Genomic DNA, 13,514 nt, shown 5'->3' on the forward strand with positions numbered 1-13,514 from the left:
GATAATTGCCTGGTAAAAATATATAAATAAACCTATGTGGAAAAAATAATACTCTTATGAGAAGGAGCGCCTCACTTGGCTCATAAATATTTTCCTATATGTGGTGATAGTACACAGGCTGTTTGTTCATGAGATGTGTCTAAGTACTGCTTGCCTTCCAAGCATCAAGATGCTTTCCAGAGCAACTCAAACTGTGGAGTCTTGGCTTGAAATTATGATTCAACAGGTCAAGAAAACATTATACAAATAGTCTCTTTGTCTGTGTTGGAACCAAGCTTGGGACGAGAATCGTTAATACAGCAAAGGATTCTTCTTAAATTAATAATTATTGGTGGTATGGTAGTGCTGAAGAGGTCTAGTCATGCACTACAAACCTGTGCGTGATGGTATGTACATATACTCTTTGGGAAAAGGTCCCTGCTTCGAAAGTGATGCTGACTAACGGGTGTCAGTCCTGCCTGCACTGCAGTGCTCTCTGAAAGGCATTAGAACAAAGGGAAGAGATCGAGGTTGTGCTTAGGGTTTGCTGACTTGACAGGTGAAGGAAGACTCTTTGTCAGTGGCAGCATCTTCACGTTGTCCCTGAACATCTTTTCTCATTCTTTTACTTTCTATCACTGTTGTCAGTGTGAAATTGGGACTTGTGACTTCTTAATTTATTTTTCATAACATATTTCTGTTCGAGTAGGCTTTAGCAGCGTTAGTATTCTTTGCAATTTATTACGCAATTTGTTTTTACCTGTGATGGGTATTAATCAGCTGGTTGCGGGAGTTTATCATTAAGTGAAATTATCAATTGATTTTGCTAATGAAAACATATTTCATGGCATTGTATTTCTATACTTGATATGTAATCTGTCTTGCTTAAGTAGGTTTGCTATGTTCCATAGAAGTCTAAATTCAGTAGGTCTCTCCTTGCTTACCAGAAGCTCCCTGGCTGCCTATAGTTGCTTGTTGGAAGATAAACATTCACTTTATCTTCTTTAAGTCCATAGGGAAGTCCGTATAGTTCAGATTGATCGGGTCTGCAATTAGAGAGGGATTTCAGCTTGGTGTGCACTAGTTAGAGTGGTCAGCCAGTGATACAGGAGGTTTGCAGTCAAGGCTCTTTTCTGTGTCTGAATGTGAACATGCATCTGTTTCCCTTTGCTTTTGTACAGATTAGGGCATTTGGTAAGAAATAAATAAAGCTTATGCTCTGAATCATGGTCTCAAGACTTTGCATTTATCCATTAATGTTACGCTGTAAAATCTATATACAGGGAACAGGATCTAGAACCCACACTAACATCTTTCTTCTACCTCCCATGCTCTGAGTGCTTCAGGAGATAAACAAGAGTCAAAACTTCAGCAACGCGTTTTCCATCTCCGTGCTTTCATTATTGGTTGCATAGCAGCTTTGGTTTAATAAGAGCGGTGGCAAGTGCTCTTATTAGTGTATATCCTGTAGGCTGATAGAGCATTCCCAGGAAATGTAAATGCGAACCCTTTGCGGCTGAGGAGGGACTGGAGCTCAGTTCTCTTCTTGGGTGTGCCTCTGTGGTGTGAAACATCGGGGAACCATTACTACCGTCTGTCATACAAACTGTATCACAATTGGATCTGCCACGTCCCCTCGATTTTATCTTCCTCAAAGTGGAGAGAGATCAAATATCAGAAGACTTTATCATATGCAGTTGTTTTGAAATCAGTACCTCTTTTTTTCTGATTACAGGGGAAACTTGTGTTCTATTGAGAAAAATATCCATCCCCATCCCCCTCCCTGCAGAGGAACTTGAGCAGATTTGTTTCCACTAATTCAAATTAAGACCAAAACATACTTTCCAGAAAAATACCTAATCGCTTTTTGTTCCGCTATGTAGAACTCTCAGTAAGTTGAGGGCTCCTGTGAAATTCAGGAACAAATATCAATAAATTCCATATAAAAGGAATAATATGGTTAAACTGTGTGAGTGCTTGTGGAGTTAGATGTTGTGTCTTGAAGCAGCTGTGTCCTCTAAAAACTAACAAACACCTCATGCTCTGGGGACACAAGCTGATACCATGAACAGCCTTCCAGATCTGTTCTCATGAGCTGTGGCCTCAGCCTGCTGATACTTGAACGTTTTCATGTTTTCAGCTGAAGAGGTGATGTGATGCAGGTGCCAATGCTGGGTTTTTGGTAGTGGTTTATTATATATTATTTTAACGTATGATGTCCCACGAAAACAGAGTGGTTATGGAAGTGCTTATCATGAGTATTTGATGACTGCTTGTTTTATTCCACTAACTTAGAGATAATAACTAACAGAGAGAAATGAAGTCCAATGTGAAATACTGCTGATTCTTTTATCCTGTAGTGTCAGGGTAGCTGAAGGGGTGATGCCTTGAAGATTTTTCAGGACACAATTTGTGTAAGCAGTCTTGATGTGATGGATGAATTTTTTGTGTATAAGCTGTTTCAGTGCTAAAGAATTTTTTTTTTTTTTAACATTAATCTGGGTTAACGTCCCATTCTTTCCATATTACTGCAAGCAGTTCAAAACCTGCTGCTTTAACGTCTGCAAAGTTGCCAGGGGGTGAAGGAACATTGTGGTCTTGTAAGTCATAGGCTGGTAGATACATTGGCTGTTGAAGGCAGGGTTATTTCTAGCATTTCCGTTTGGATTGGAGTGCTGCAAAGTCCTGCTTTTGAGACTGCACATCCTGACTATTTCCATCGAGTTCACTTCCTCTATGTGGGGATACTCCAACGGTGCAAGATCGGGAGCTGGGCCTGTCTGTGAAGAGCAGCCATCATGGGGCTGGTCCACATCCAGGGAACAAATAGTTTTGCAGGGTGACTTAAGGTTTTGGTGGTCTTGAAATCTACTATGCAAGCAGTGTATTCCAGCTATAATTCTGTATTACAACAACATTTACATTGATTAAGTAAATAAGATAGCTATTAAGGTCATAAATGAAGAATTACCTATTTAAGATACATTGAAAAATCTACACCACAAACTTGGAAGTTTTAATGAAAAGTAACTCCTTGGTGTGAAACATTTTAATTTCTGTACCTGTGCCTTTGTAAGCAATATACTTCTCTCAAGACAGAGCAGCAAGATGCCATTTTACCACTTTCTTTTATAGTGAATTGCTACTTTGCAGTGAATTGTTGTACAAGCAGACATGCTTAGAATTATTGCATGTCCAGGCAAATTTGGGTTTGTGATTAACGACGTCTATTGTGGGAGTTCTGGCCGTCAGGAGTGCTTACAGAGGTGTGGGTCATTGCTAGAGGTCTCTAGCGTCCATGTAGTTGCTGTTCTGTGTCACTGGGGTTGTGTGGTTTCTCCAGTTAAGAAAATTGCTATGTCTTTTTTTATCTTCCTGTTTGTTTCAGAAATGTGAATGGGATTCATCTTGACAGTCCGTAAAATTCACACTGAAAAGCATGGCCCTTAGCTAAAGCCAGTAAATCTTCTGGAGTGAGGGAAGAAGGAACTTTTTTTAGCAGAGTAGCCATCAAGTCCTGAAACTGGTGTCTCCAGAGACTATTTAATTCTGCTTATTTTAGAAATGTGTCTCTTCCTGCTCTTTTTGTAACCAGAGCCTTGATGACTGGGGGTGGGGGCTGCCTCTGTGGCCACTGTAGTCCAGCAGATTGCGGCTGAGCAGCAGTACCCTGTGCTCCCCTCCCCGTCCCCCACCCCAGTTCTCTTTTTATCCATCCCCGTCTCACCTCCTCCACCATGCCAGGACAAGCGTTTTTGTACTCAAATGACTGAAACTAGCCACTGTCTTTGTTGGAGTAGTGTTTCAGCCAGATCTTTTCCTTGCTCCAGCACTCCTCAGTGGCTGCACTAATGCTAGCACTGGTCAGAGAGGAAAACAGTAAGAATAATCAACCAAGAGGTTGATTAACAAAGGTGAATAATCAACCAGGAGGATGGGGCAGCTCTCTTAAGTGACTTTCCATCCTTAAGCTAGATGAAAGTGCCTGTAAACGTAATCTCAGCTCTAAGAGTGATCAATTCCATAGCATTTCTGAATCAAACTTTAAACCTGTGAAAACGTAGCTGATGTAGAGGTGTCAGTCTGCAGCAAGCACGAGCGCTAGTCCAAAAATGTGAGTTGCTTATTCATTTCTAGGTGTGTGGGGATGTGAATAAGTAGGCTGGCTGGTTATTACTGCCTCAAAAAGGTGGCTTCTGCACACTTACTGTGTATTTAAATGTTTCCCCTGTGGTCTGAAGCGTGGTTATGTATTTCAATAGAAAGCTTTGCAGCAAGGCACGCTTCAGTACGCAGTAGGGACAGATGCCTTGTAATGTTTTCCTTTGCTTGGCATTGGCTTGGTGGATGCTGGAGTGCTGGGTCAGACGAGGAGCTGCTCGGCTGAGTGGAACGGTACTGCAGAGACCTAACAGTTTGCTGTGAACGTTGCCTTAATAGCAGTATAAGCTGTGGCCAGCATCAGGTGGGGTGAAATGCTGGTGGTGAGAGGAAAACAGCATAACCATCACTATTTCATTTCAAAGGAGCTGGTATTTCTGTAACTCTTACCCTTTTTTCTTGATCCCATTGCCCAGTCAATAGCACAGAAGCTGTTGCTGTTCTAATAAATAAATTTAAAAAGCTGCAAAAGTCTTTAGTCCTGTGGAGTAGTAAACTTAATTTCTAAATATCATGATGATTAGCAGAATACAAAGGTGCTAAATATTTGATTCGCAAATTCAAAATTGCTTTCACTATGGAGAAATAATCCTTCCTTTCTCCTGTTGTCACTCAGTGAGTCTCTCATTTCAAGTTAGAAGCTCCAGAGATTTCCATCAAAGGTGGTTTTATAAAGAAAAAATTCTCTTCAAGCATTGCTGTTTGTAGACAGTTAGTAAAAAAACTTTGAAGTAATGAGTCCGAACATTCAAGGTTATGTCCATGTTTGTCTTCCTAAAATATTTAACAAAATATAATACAGTTCGCAAATGTGCAGAAATAATTTTAAAAACAGTTTTTCAACAGCACACCATTTGCAGCCTTTTAAAAAGGATCCAACTAGTGATATAGTTGTTAAAGATATTTCAGTTCTTGGCAAGCTTACCTTTTGTAAGCTTTGAGCTGCTTTTTCTGGGGGAGGGATCACTTTTTCAAGGATTCTGGGATATTTTTCAAGGATTTAATTAAAAAGGAGAGAACAAGTATAATAGAAAATATGTAAACGTTGCACAAAAAATTTCATGTATTTCTTGTAACAATGGGTTCTTTTCTGTTTCCGTCATCTGTGGTTGATACTGACAGGGGTTTAGTTCCAGCTCCACCGATGGTTTCCAAAGGCTTCCTTTGGCTGTCTAGTGTAGTTCGGTGTTATTTGTTTTGGTTTATTCCCTTAATAGAAAAATCTGCGACATGACAATCCACAGTACCAACCAGTGACTTTGCAGGAGAATGTGTTTGACACTGTTGTGACCAGGCTGCTGCTGTGGCTAGGAGAAGGTTTGGAGACTGAAGATGTGCATCGCTTTGCTTGCATTAAAGAACAATCGTAATTGGATCCAAATTAACGAATCTTTACTAGAGTGTTTCCAAAACTCAGCAAATGGAAAAGCCATTAAGCAGTGGAGGTAAAGGAAGTGAGCTAGCGTGCGTTGGAGGGCAGGCGGCTTCTTTGGGAGAGACATTGGCTTAGCCATATATGGAAGAGGACATTTTCCGTGTTAGCTTTACGGGGAGTCTGTGCCCAGAACTGCATTCATCATCCGCATGCATTTCCACAGGAACATTTCTCTTCCAAATGGTCTTAGTCATAGCTTTAGCACTGTGTCACATCTTTGCTAACTTATTTATATAGTCTGCATGGGCTTGCTGTGCATCCGCTGCTAGTCTGCCCTAAAAAGGTGAAGTGTTTATAATTTTCTCGTTTTGGCTAACAGAAAAGACAGTATTAAACTGATGCCAGCAGCTTAGTGTTTTCTTACTGAAAAGCCCACCCTGTTCTGGGCTACACTTAAAGCAAAACTGCTTCTCGAGTAACAAAATATCCTTTCATTCGAGGGAAGCAAGGTTTGTTAAACACAGAACATATCTGCCATAAAACCAGAAAAGAAGGAACCTAAAAGTTGAGCAGCCTGGTAAGGCCTTTCCTTCCAGACTCCTGGGCTGATAGGTGTGCTCCTACACCATGTAACCGCTCTCTTGCTCTAACCTTGGTTCAGTCCCTTCGTCTGCCATCTGCCTACTCGTGTTAGTTGGGTCACAGTTCCCCTCTGATCAAGGCTGTGGTTGCACGGGTTTGGTGTAGGTGATTACTTACGGAGAGGATTTAACAAAAGAGCATCATGAAAGGGAATTCTTGCAATCACCTCTGCAGCGATGGGCAGAGGGAAAAATCAGGTTAGAAATGCACAATAAGTAATGCTCAAAAGTTAAGTAAGGTATAATTCACAGTGCAATTTTTTTCTTTGTTTTTTTTTAATCAGTAATTTCTTATATGCATATGCATAACATCTAGCAACGTCATTCCACAGCAAATTCTCTTAGTTCTTCTATGGCCCTATGGCTAAACTCTGCTCCCCCCTCCACCCCCTCAGCTACAGCATCCACTGAAGAGGAGGGTGGGCCAAAATGATTTTATCAGATGAACCATCTAATACTGTTGTTGGATACAATTTGTTAGCAAAGAGTTGGCTTCTGTTTGAAACCTTCTCCACCAGATTTCAGAGCAGCTATCCCTTCTCCATTAGGTCTGGCTGGGTTTGCAAGGTAACAATTATGAATGACCCTAAATCAGTGTGGGAAACCAAAGCTCAACTGCTGTGCTAATTTAAGCATTGCTCACTTTGCTACTAATTTATATGAATAATAGTACATCTAGAAAATTACAGGTTCATTTTAAAAGACTGCCAAATTCACTTTTCCTTGGCTTTATTGCAAGATATTTTTTTAGAACAAAAAGGTATTAAGAATATTGATGTTTCCAGGATGACTGGAAAGGCTTTAACTAACAATAACATTTTAGAATGACCAAGGAAATTGGCAGCCATGGTCTAAGTTCTCAGAATTCTTATAATGAATAAAAGATAAATGGAATTTAAAGTAGAACCAAAATTTCAAAGATGCAACAACTGACCCTGACTGACTACCTGCTATTAGAGTAGAAGGAAATTTGGAAAAAAATTATCTATTTGAAACCTGTTTTTAGAACATAATCCTAGCTCTGGAGTACTAAGTGAAGTCTCACTGCTAATTAGGGAAAATGACAAGTCAGTAACCCTAAATTGTGGTTTATAAGGATTCAAATCTTAAAATAAAGCATTTAGATTATATAGTTTGTATGTATTTAATTTTTTCTGTCAGACTTTTATTAAGAATAAAGGGTCGAGCACTCTTTCTTTAGTATTAAAGTATGGTACCCATAAATTCTCTATTGTCTAAAGAAGAAAAAAGAGACTGAGTTTATCTCAAGGATGCTTTGGGTTGCCTATTGTGAGTGGAAATTTCTAGTTTGGAGTATAAGGTGGAAAGTTAGGCTGTAAAATGCTCTTTGAAGATTCTCAGAAAAATATTTTGGAAAGAGCCTTGATGGTCATCTTAAAACAGGGACTTGAATAGAGAAGCTATTCTTCTCTACTAATAGAAGAAGTTTCTGTGGTATCTTTATTTAGAAATCTCTCTCTGATAATATTCAGAGCTTTTTTTTTTGTGAGATATTAGTAGAGTGGTTTGGGTTCTTTCCCTCCAACTGAACAGCACTTGCAAATTTCTCATAGCTTGCTGGTTTACCTAGCATAAGAGTATTTCAAAATAATTTAAGAAGTTACGTTATTTGATGTCTTCTAAATACAGTTTAACCCACAAACATGGTTGTATTAGAAGCAAAACTGTCCAGCTGGTACAACTAAGATCATTTTATTAGCATCTGCTCCTCTGCTTCCGTTTCTTGTCTCCACTGAAACACAGTTACACATACAGTTTCATACAACTTTTTTTTCTTCCTATTCATTACGATAAATCGTACAATTTGGTTCTTCTGGTTTTGTATTTCAGACTTACTTAAAATTACTCACATGGGCTGGCGTCCTCTGTTGCTTGATATTGAATGGTTTTGCACAGCAAGGTAAGTCACTTGATTTCACTGCAATAGTTTAATGTTGCTTTAAAACTATATAAATTTAGCAGTTATTTATGTAGATAATTATGGCATTGTTAGACAAGTGCTGATGGCATTATGTCAATCATCTCTCATGTTAATAACCTATTTGTAGTTAGAACTTCGTTTACAAAGCAAGAACACAACAAACTAAAATTCTGTTGTTGCTAGCACCTTTTTATAACTTTGTGTTCTTTGCTAGGTGGAAGTGACTGCATAAAAGCTAATGCAAAATCATGTGGTGAATGTATACAAGCAGGACCAAACTGTGGTTGGTGTAAAAAAACAGTAAGTGTTGCAAAATTCCTTTTATGGTTTGTTTTTTTTTCCCTTGGTTTCAAATTTCAGTAAATACTTCAAATGTATAGAAATGTCTGTTTTCATTAATTATAGTTTTCTGTGGCTCTTCAATTTGATACTTACTTGTACTTAAAAATTCAGATACTATGATTATCCATGTCCTGATTTGAGCATAATTGCTTTTCACGATGTGTTTACTTCTCTTTTTCTAAATCTTAAGTGTTTTAAGTTTTTCTTAATCTTAAGGTTTTTCTAAATCTTAACCTCACAGGCTGTCTCGTAGTTATTTAAAATCAGTCCAGCATGGAATCTGTCTGGGTATGCTTAGTTATGTTCATATAGTGACATTAGAGTAAGAGGTCATTTTAGACACACATAGGTGGAATAGGGGAAGAGATTGAAGGTTTTCCTCTATAAGAGAGAGATGTTCAAATTTTAGTTTTCTGCTGTTGGTAGGCCTAGGAGGAAGAAGATTGGTTTGTGTGGGTGGGTGATCTGTTTCAGGATGAAACATGAAAAGAGTGCTTTCTTATATAATTAAAAATTAAATTCAGGAAATACAAAATGTAAGCTAATCTTAAATTATATGACTTAACCAGTATATGCTGAAGTGTCTTCTTCAGGTTAGAAACAGAAGAAAATGTTTTCTACAGCTCTTTAGTTTGTTATTAAAGACTGGAAATTTTTTGTGTTTGTTGCTAGAAGATGATAATGAATATTTATTTCCATAAAGTAGCTACTTACTATTCCCCAAACCAGCTTATAAACTTTAAATAATTAAACTGACTAACTTTAAAATTTGGCCTTGAGCTGTCAGGTTTCTTGTAGGTCCTAGTCATCAAGAACTGATAAGCTTTAAGTTTCACAGTTAGAAGCCTTATTTACTTATATTTGAGGTTAGCGCTTTTTTTTAGGTGTGCAGTAATGGTAATTCTTTGTTCTGAACAAAGTTACATATTGTTTTTGCTTATGGATCTTACTTTCAGATTGAAGGGAGTTTGGAACTGTATGATCTTTAAGGTCCCTTCCAACCTAAACCATTCTATGAATTTCCCCAAAATAGAGAGAGTTGTCTGTCTTTCCTCTGCTCTGTCAGAATATCGCTGTTATTTTGTTGTCGAGTACCAAGGTACACTTACATATGCTTTAATTAAAGCCTTTCAAAAAAACCAAAAAGTTAAAAGGGAGGGTAGTTGCCAAGTAGGCTGTACAAATAGGTTCATGTTGTTGATGACTACGTGAAGATGAGAGCTTTTTCCACCTGCTGTCGCTTTTAGAGTAGCCGATTTAAAAGGATGTTGTGCTTCTGTCAGCGGTGACATTTTTTTTCCTTTCATATTGCTTACATCTTATACACGGATAAGTATAAGTACATGCAAACTCCTGGACTAAACAGTAGTCACTGATGTTTTTAGTGTAATTTAACATATTTCAGGACTGTGTGTTTTATTACTGAACTTTTTTTTAAAAAAAAAAAAAGGAGTCGTTGTAAGAGGTGTTACTGTGGGTAGAGTATAACAAATTGCCGATAGCTGTAAACTTGATACTCTTTTGCTTATGTTTTCTAGGACTTTTTACAAGAAGGAGAACCAACATCTGCCCGATGTGATGACTTGGCAGCATTAAAGAGTAAAGGCTGTCCTATGGAAGATATAGAAAATCCCAGAGGTAGCAAACAGGTGCTTGAAGATAGAGAAGTAACGAATCGTAAGATAGGTGCTGCAGAGAAGCTGAAACCAGAGGCCATTACGCAGATCCAGCCACAAAAATTGGTACTGAAACTCAGAGTCGGTAAGGACAGTTTCATTCTAGTCTTCAGATTATTTTTCTGTCATCACCACATCTGCATTTTTTGTTTTGAATGTGTAACCATTTTTTTACAGAAACAACTATTGTTCAGGTATCCTGAATGATAACAAAGCCATTCAAGTCAGCCCCAGGTGTTTAGGGGGCTTCAAATACTGTTTGATTTTTATGAAAGGTTAGATGATATCACTTGTTCCAAGTAGAATTTAGGAGGAAATAAATACAACATGGATTGGTACATATATCAGAAAAGTAAAATTGTTTTGCTTTCGGTATTTTGTAGTTGATTTTCTGCAATGTGACTTCTTAGAATGAAAGTAGAGGAGTGAGCAAAAACTTAGAGAAGTTATGAGAGCGTTTTCTTCTCCTTGAAGTACTGCTGTTGCCTAAAGTCTGCATGTGTGAACTGAATGGTTTTGTATTTAGGAAGCAAGATTCTTGGATTGCTACATAAAATACTTTCCAGAGGCTAAAGATGTGGACACAGGACTACAGTAATAAGGACAGTAGTTGTCTACCATTTCCAGCTCCTAATGAGAACTTTATTTCATTCAAATGAGGGGGGGTGGGGAAACCAGGGCTAGTAGTTCATACAGTACTTGAGCATAAGGGAGATTGTCCTTAAAGAGAGTTTGTAGGTACTGCAGACGCGTTCAACAGCTGCCTTGTATTTGCCTGGAATAAGAGCCTGTACTTGGGGTCAGCTGCTTGGTGGTGATTGTTTGCTAATTATTAAGCAGACTTAAGCCACAGTAATACCGCCTTTTACCTTCAGTGACTGAGAGGGGTGGGGGAAAAAATTTCTAATTACCTTCCTTATTTTATATATAATAGGCAAAAGAATACTTTTCCATTTTCCAGGTAATTCTTCTGCAGTGTCTTTCAACATCAGAGTGAGACTACATGCTTCTTTTGGCAAAACTCAGGTTCTGGGCTTAAAATTGCAACAAATAGTAACTTGCTGTTATCTCACTGCCATTTCTGTGCTTTCAGCCTGTGTTTGATGCAAAGTAACTTGAAGTATTCCATCCAGAATTGATTTTTCTTTTACAAACCTAGTTAAACAATGTGGTTTTTTAAAGTAAACCCTGAGAATTTTTGGAGTTATCTTGGATGCAGATAGATACTGAAAATTTGTGTTATTAGGTCTTATAGGAACCTTGTTAAAATTATTGCAAGTATGAAAATTTGAAATTGCAGCAATTGAGAGGCTGATTTTTGACAAGTTAGTATTTTCTATGGGAAGATAAAATACCTTGTAAATACAAAGTTGGACATTTGAAAGAAATACTTCTTGAAATTTTTTTCATCATAATTTGATGTTAAGCATTACAGTTAACAGAAAAAAAATCACTCACCTCTAGTTCAAAACCTCCATCAGTACTTCAAGATGTTTCCTTAAAAAGGCATTTTTCGTGCTAGTGCAGTTGTGGAATTTTTAATGGTTTCTGTTTGGTTTTGATCTCTGAAACAGGGGAGCCCCAAACATTTTCATTAAAATTTAAGAGAGCTGAAGACTACCCCATCGACCTTTATTATCTTATGGACCTCTCCTATTCTATGAAAGATGATTTAGAGAATGTGAAAAGTCTCGGAACGGCTTTGATGTTAGAAATGGAAAAAATAACTTCAGACTTTCGAATTGGTAAGAAAGATTTGCCTAATCTAAATAAATAAATAAATAAGGTTTAAAGAGAAAGTTTTCCTTCCTGATATTTTTCACGTGATTACATATAGGGAGTCATTTAAAAAAAAAAATAGCAGTATTGTGGCAGATATTCTAATACATAGAACCTGTTCAGGAATACAAGAGTAGTTGGTTTTGATGGAAAAAGTGGAACGTAAACAAGTATGAGAGCTATTTCTGACATCAGTGCAGCTATAATGCATTTGTGTTCTGTTGTGTCATAAAATAAATAAGAGACTTCCATTCTTCAGCTTACAGGGTTTTTATTGTTCTGTCTTAGGCTTTGGCTCTTTTGTGGAGAAAACGGTGATGCCATATATAAGTACAACACCAGCCAAACTCAGAAATCCTTGTACAGGTGACCAGAACTGTACAAGTCCATTTAGCTATAAAAATGTGCTCAGCCTTACCAGTGAAGGAAATAAATTCAATGAACTTGTAGGCAAACAGCACATTTCTGGGAATTTAGATTCTCCTGAAGGTGGATTTGATGCAATAATGCAGGTTGCAGTTTGTGGGGTAAGTGTGTATTAGTTTTCTTTACTGCTCTATTAGATGAAATTGTTTGAATACAGCTTTAGTGTTTTATGATGGCTGACATTTGGATCTGTCGTCTCATGGTGGCAAGACAAGATAGACTAGGCAGACTGCATGGATACATGCATTTTCTTTTTTAGAGACCTCTAGGGAGTGAATGAAACCTGGAAACGTGAAAGTGCCGATTAGAGGTCATGTTCACAGCAGATAGATGCGTTCCAAAGACAAAGTTTTTAAAGTTTGCTGTAAAAGAAGAGTTAAATTCTGCTCAAAAGTGCATGAAATCCTGAGTAAGCGACTATTCTCAAATTATTTCAAAGCTTTATATGCTTCTTGTAGTTGTTTCAGAATACTTTGGTGAATTGTAACTTCTGCTAGCTTCTTAGGCAGAAGTATATGGAAACTTGATTTTTGTTTATTTTTGAAGATCTGATCTAGATTCTAGCTCACTGCATCCTTCCCTAATGTTTCCATGGTCTGATAGACCATTCTATGCACCCGTACAACATGGACCCCCAAAAAAGTGATATCCAGGTTTATTGCTTTGTTACCATGTTACTTTTACTGTTGACTTCCTGAAACAATCTGGAGTCTTATTTTAGAAGTGCAGTGTTAATCATAAGCCTTCTAGGGTTTCTTTACTTGTTTTTTTATTAATTTATTTTTGGTGGTAACTGGTATTTATGTGACAATTTATATGGTCTTCTCTCCTTAAATTGACTAGAGCTTCACCTCGATGGAAGAATTTTAAAAAATAGGAAAGGGCAGGTTACAGAATTAGGCCCTGCAGTTGTGGGCCAGGATGCCCGTGAGACAGTGGAAGAGGGCAGTCCTCTGACAAGCACTGTGCCAGGTAAAATCTGGCAAAGCCTGATGGTTCTTTAGAGCCTAACACCGGCCAAGCTGTGATCTTCCAATTCAAGATTGCAGCAGTCCTGTATATACTAACGTTGTCCTCTCTGCTCTGGCTGTGTGGTAGTGACATAAAAGTGGACTTGTCATGGAAGAGCTGAACTGACATGCCAGTTCCTAAATCCTTGTCACTCTTCAGATACTGTAGTAAGAACTGAACAG

The 13,514-nt window shown here is 38.0% G+C and overlaps 1 protein-coding gene across 2 annotated transcripts in view; it reads left to right on the forward strand.

Annotated features, from left to right (window-relative positions):
• Positions 1–13,514, forward strand: part of ITGB1 (integrin subunit beta 1) — a 42,620-nt gene that overhangs the window by 10,455 nt on the left and 18,651 nt on the right. For both annotated transcript variants that reach the window (XM_086615208.1, XM_086615209.1), the window contains exons 2-6: positions 8,008–8,077; positions 8,313–8,398; positions 9,979–10,201; positions 11,691–11,861; positions 12,184–12,422. In XM_086615208.1, the coding sequence (XP_086471334.1) occupies positions 8,008–8,077; positions 8,313–8,398; positions 9,979–10,201; positions 11,691–11,861; positions 12,184–12,422 (789 nt within the window). The remainder of the gene's footprint in view (positions 1–8,007; positions 8,078–8,312; positions 8,399–9,978; positions 10,202–11,690; positions 11,862–12,183; positions 12,423–13,514) is intronic.

This window comes from Tauraco erythrolophus, chromosome 7, assembly GCF_009769465.1.
Source record: "Tauraco erythrolophus isolate bTauEry1 chromosome 7, bTauEry1.pri, whole genome shotgun sequence".
Classification (NCBI taxonomy): Eukaryota; Metazoa; Chordata; class Aves; order Musophagiformes; family Musophagidae; genus Tauraco; species Tauraco erythrolophus.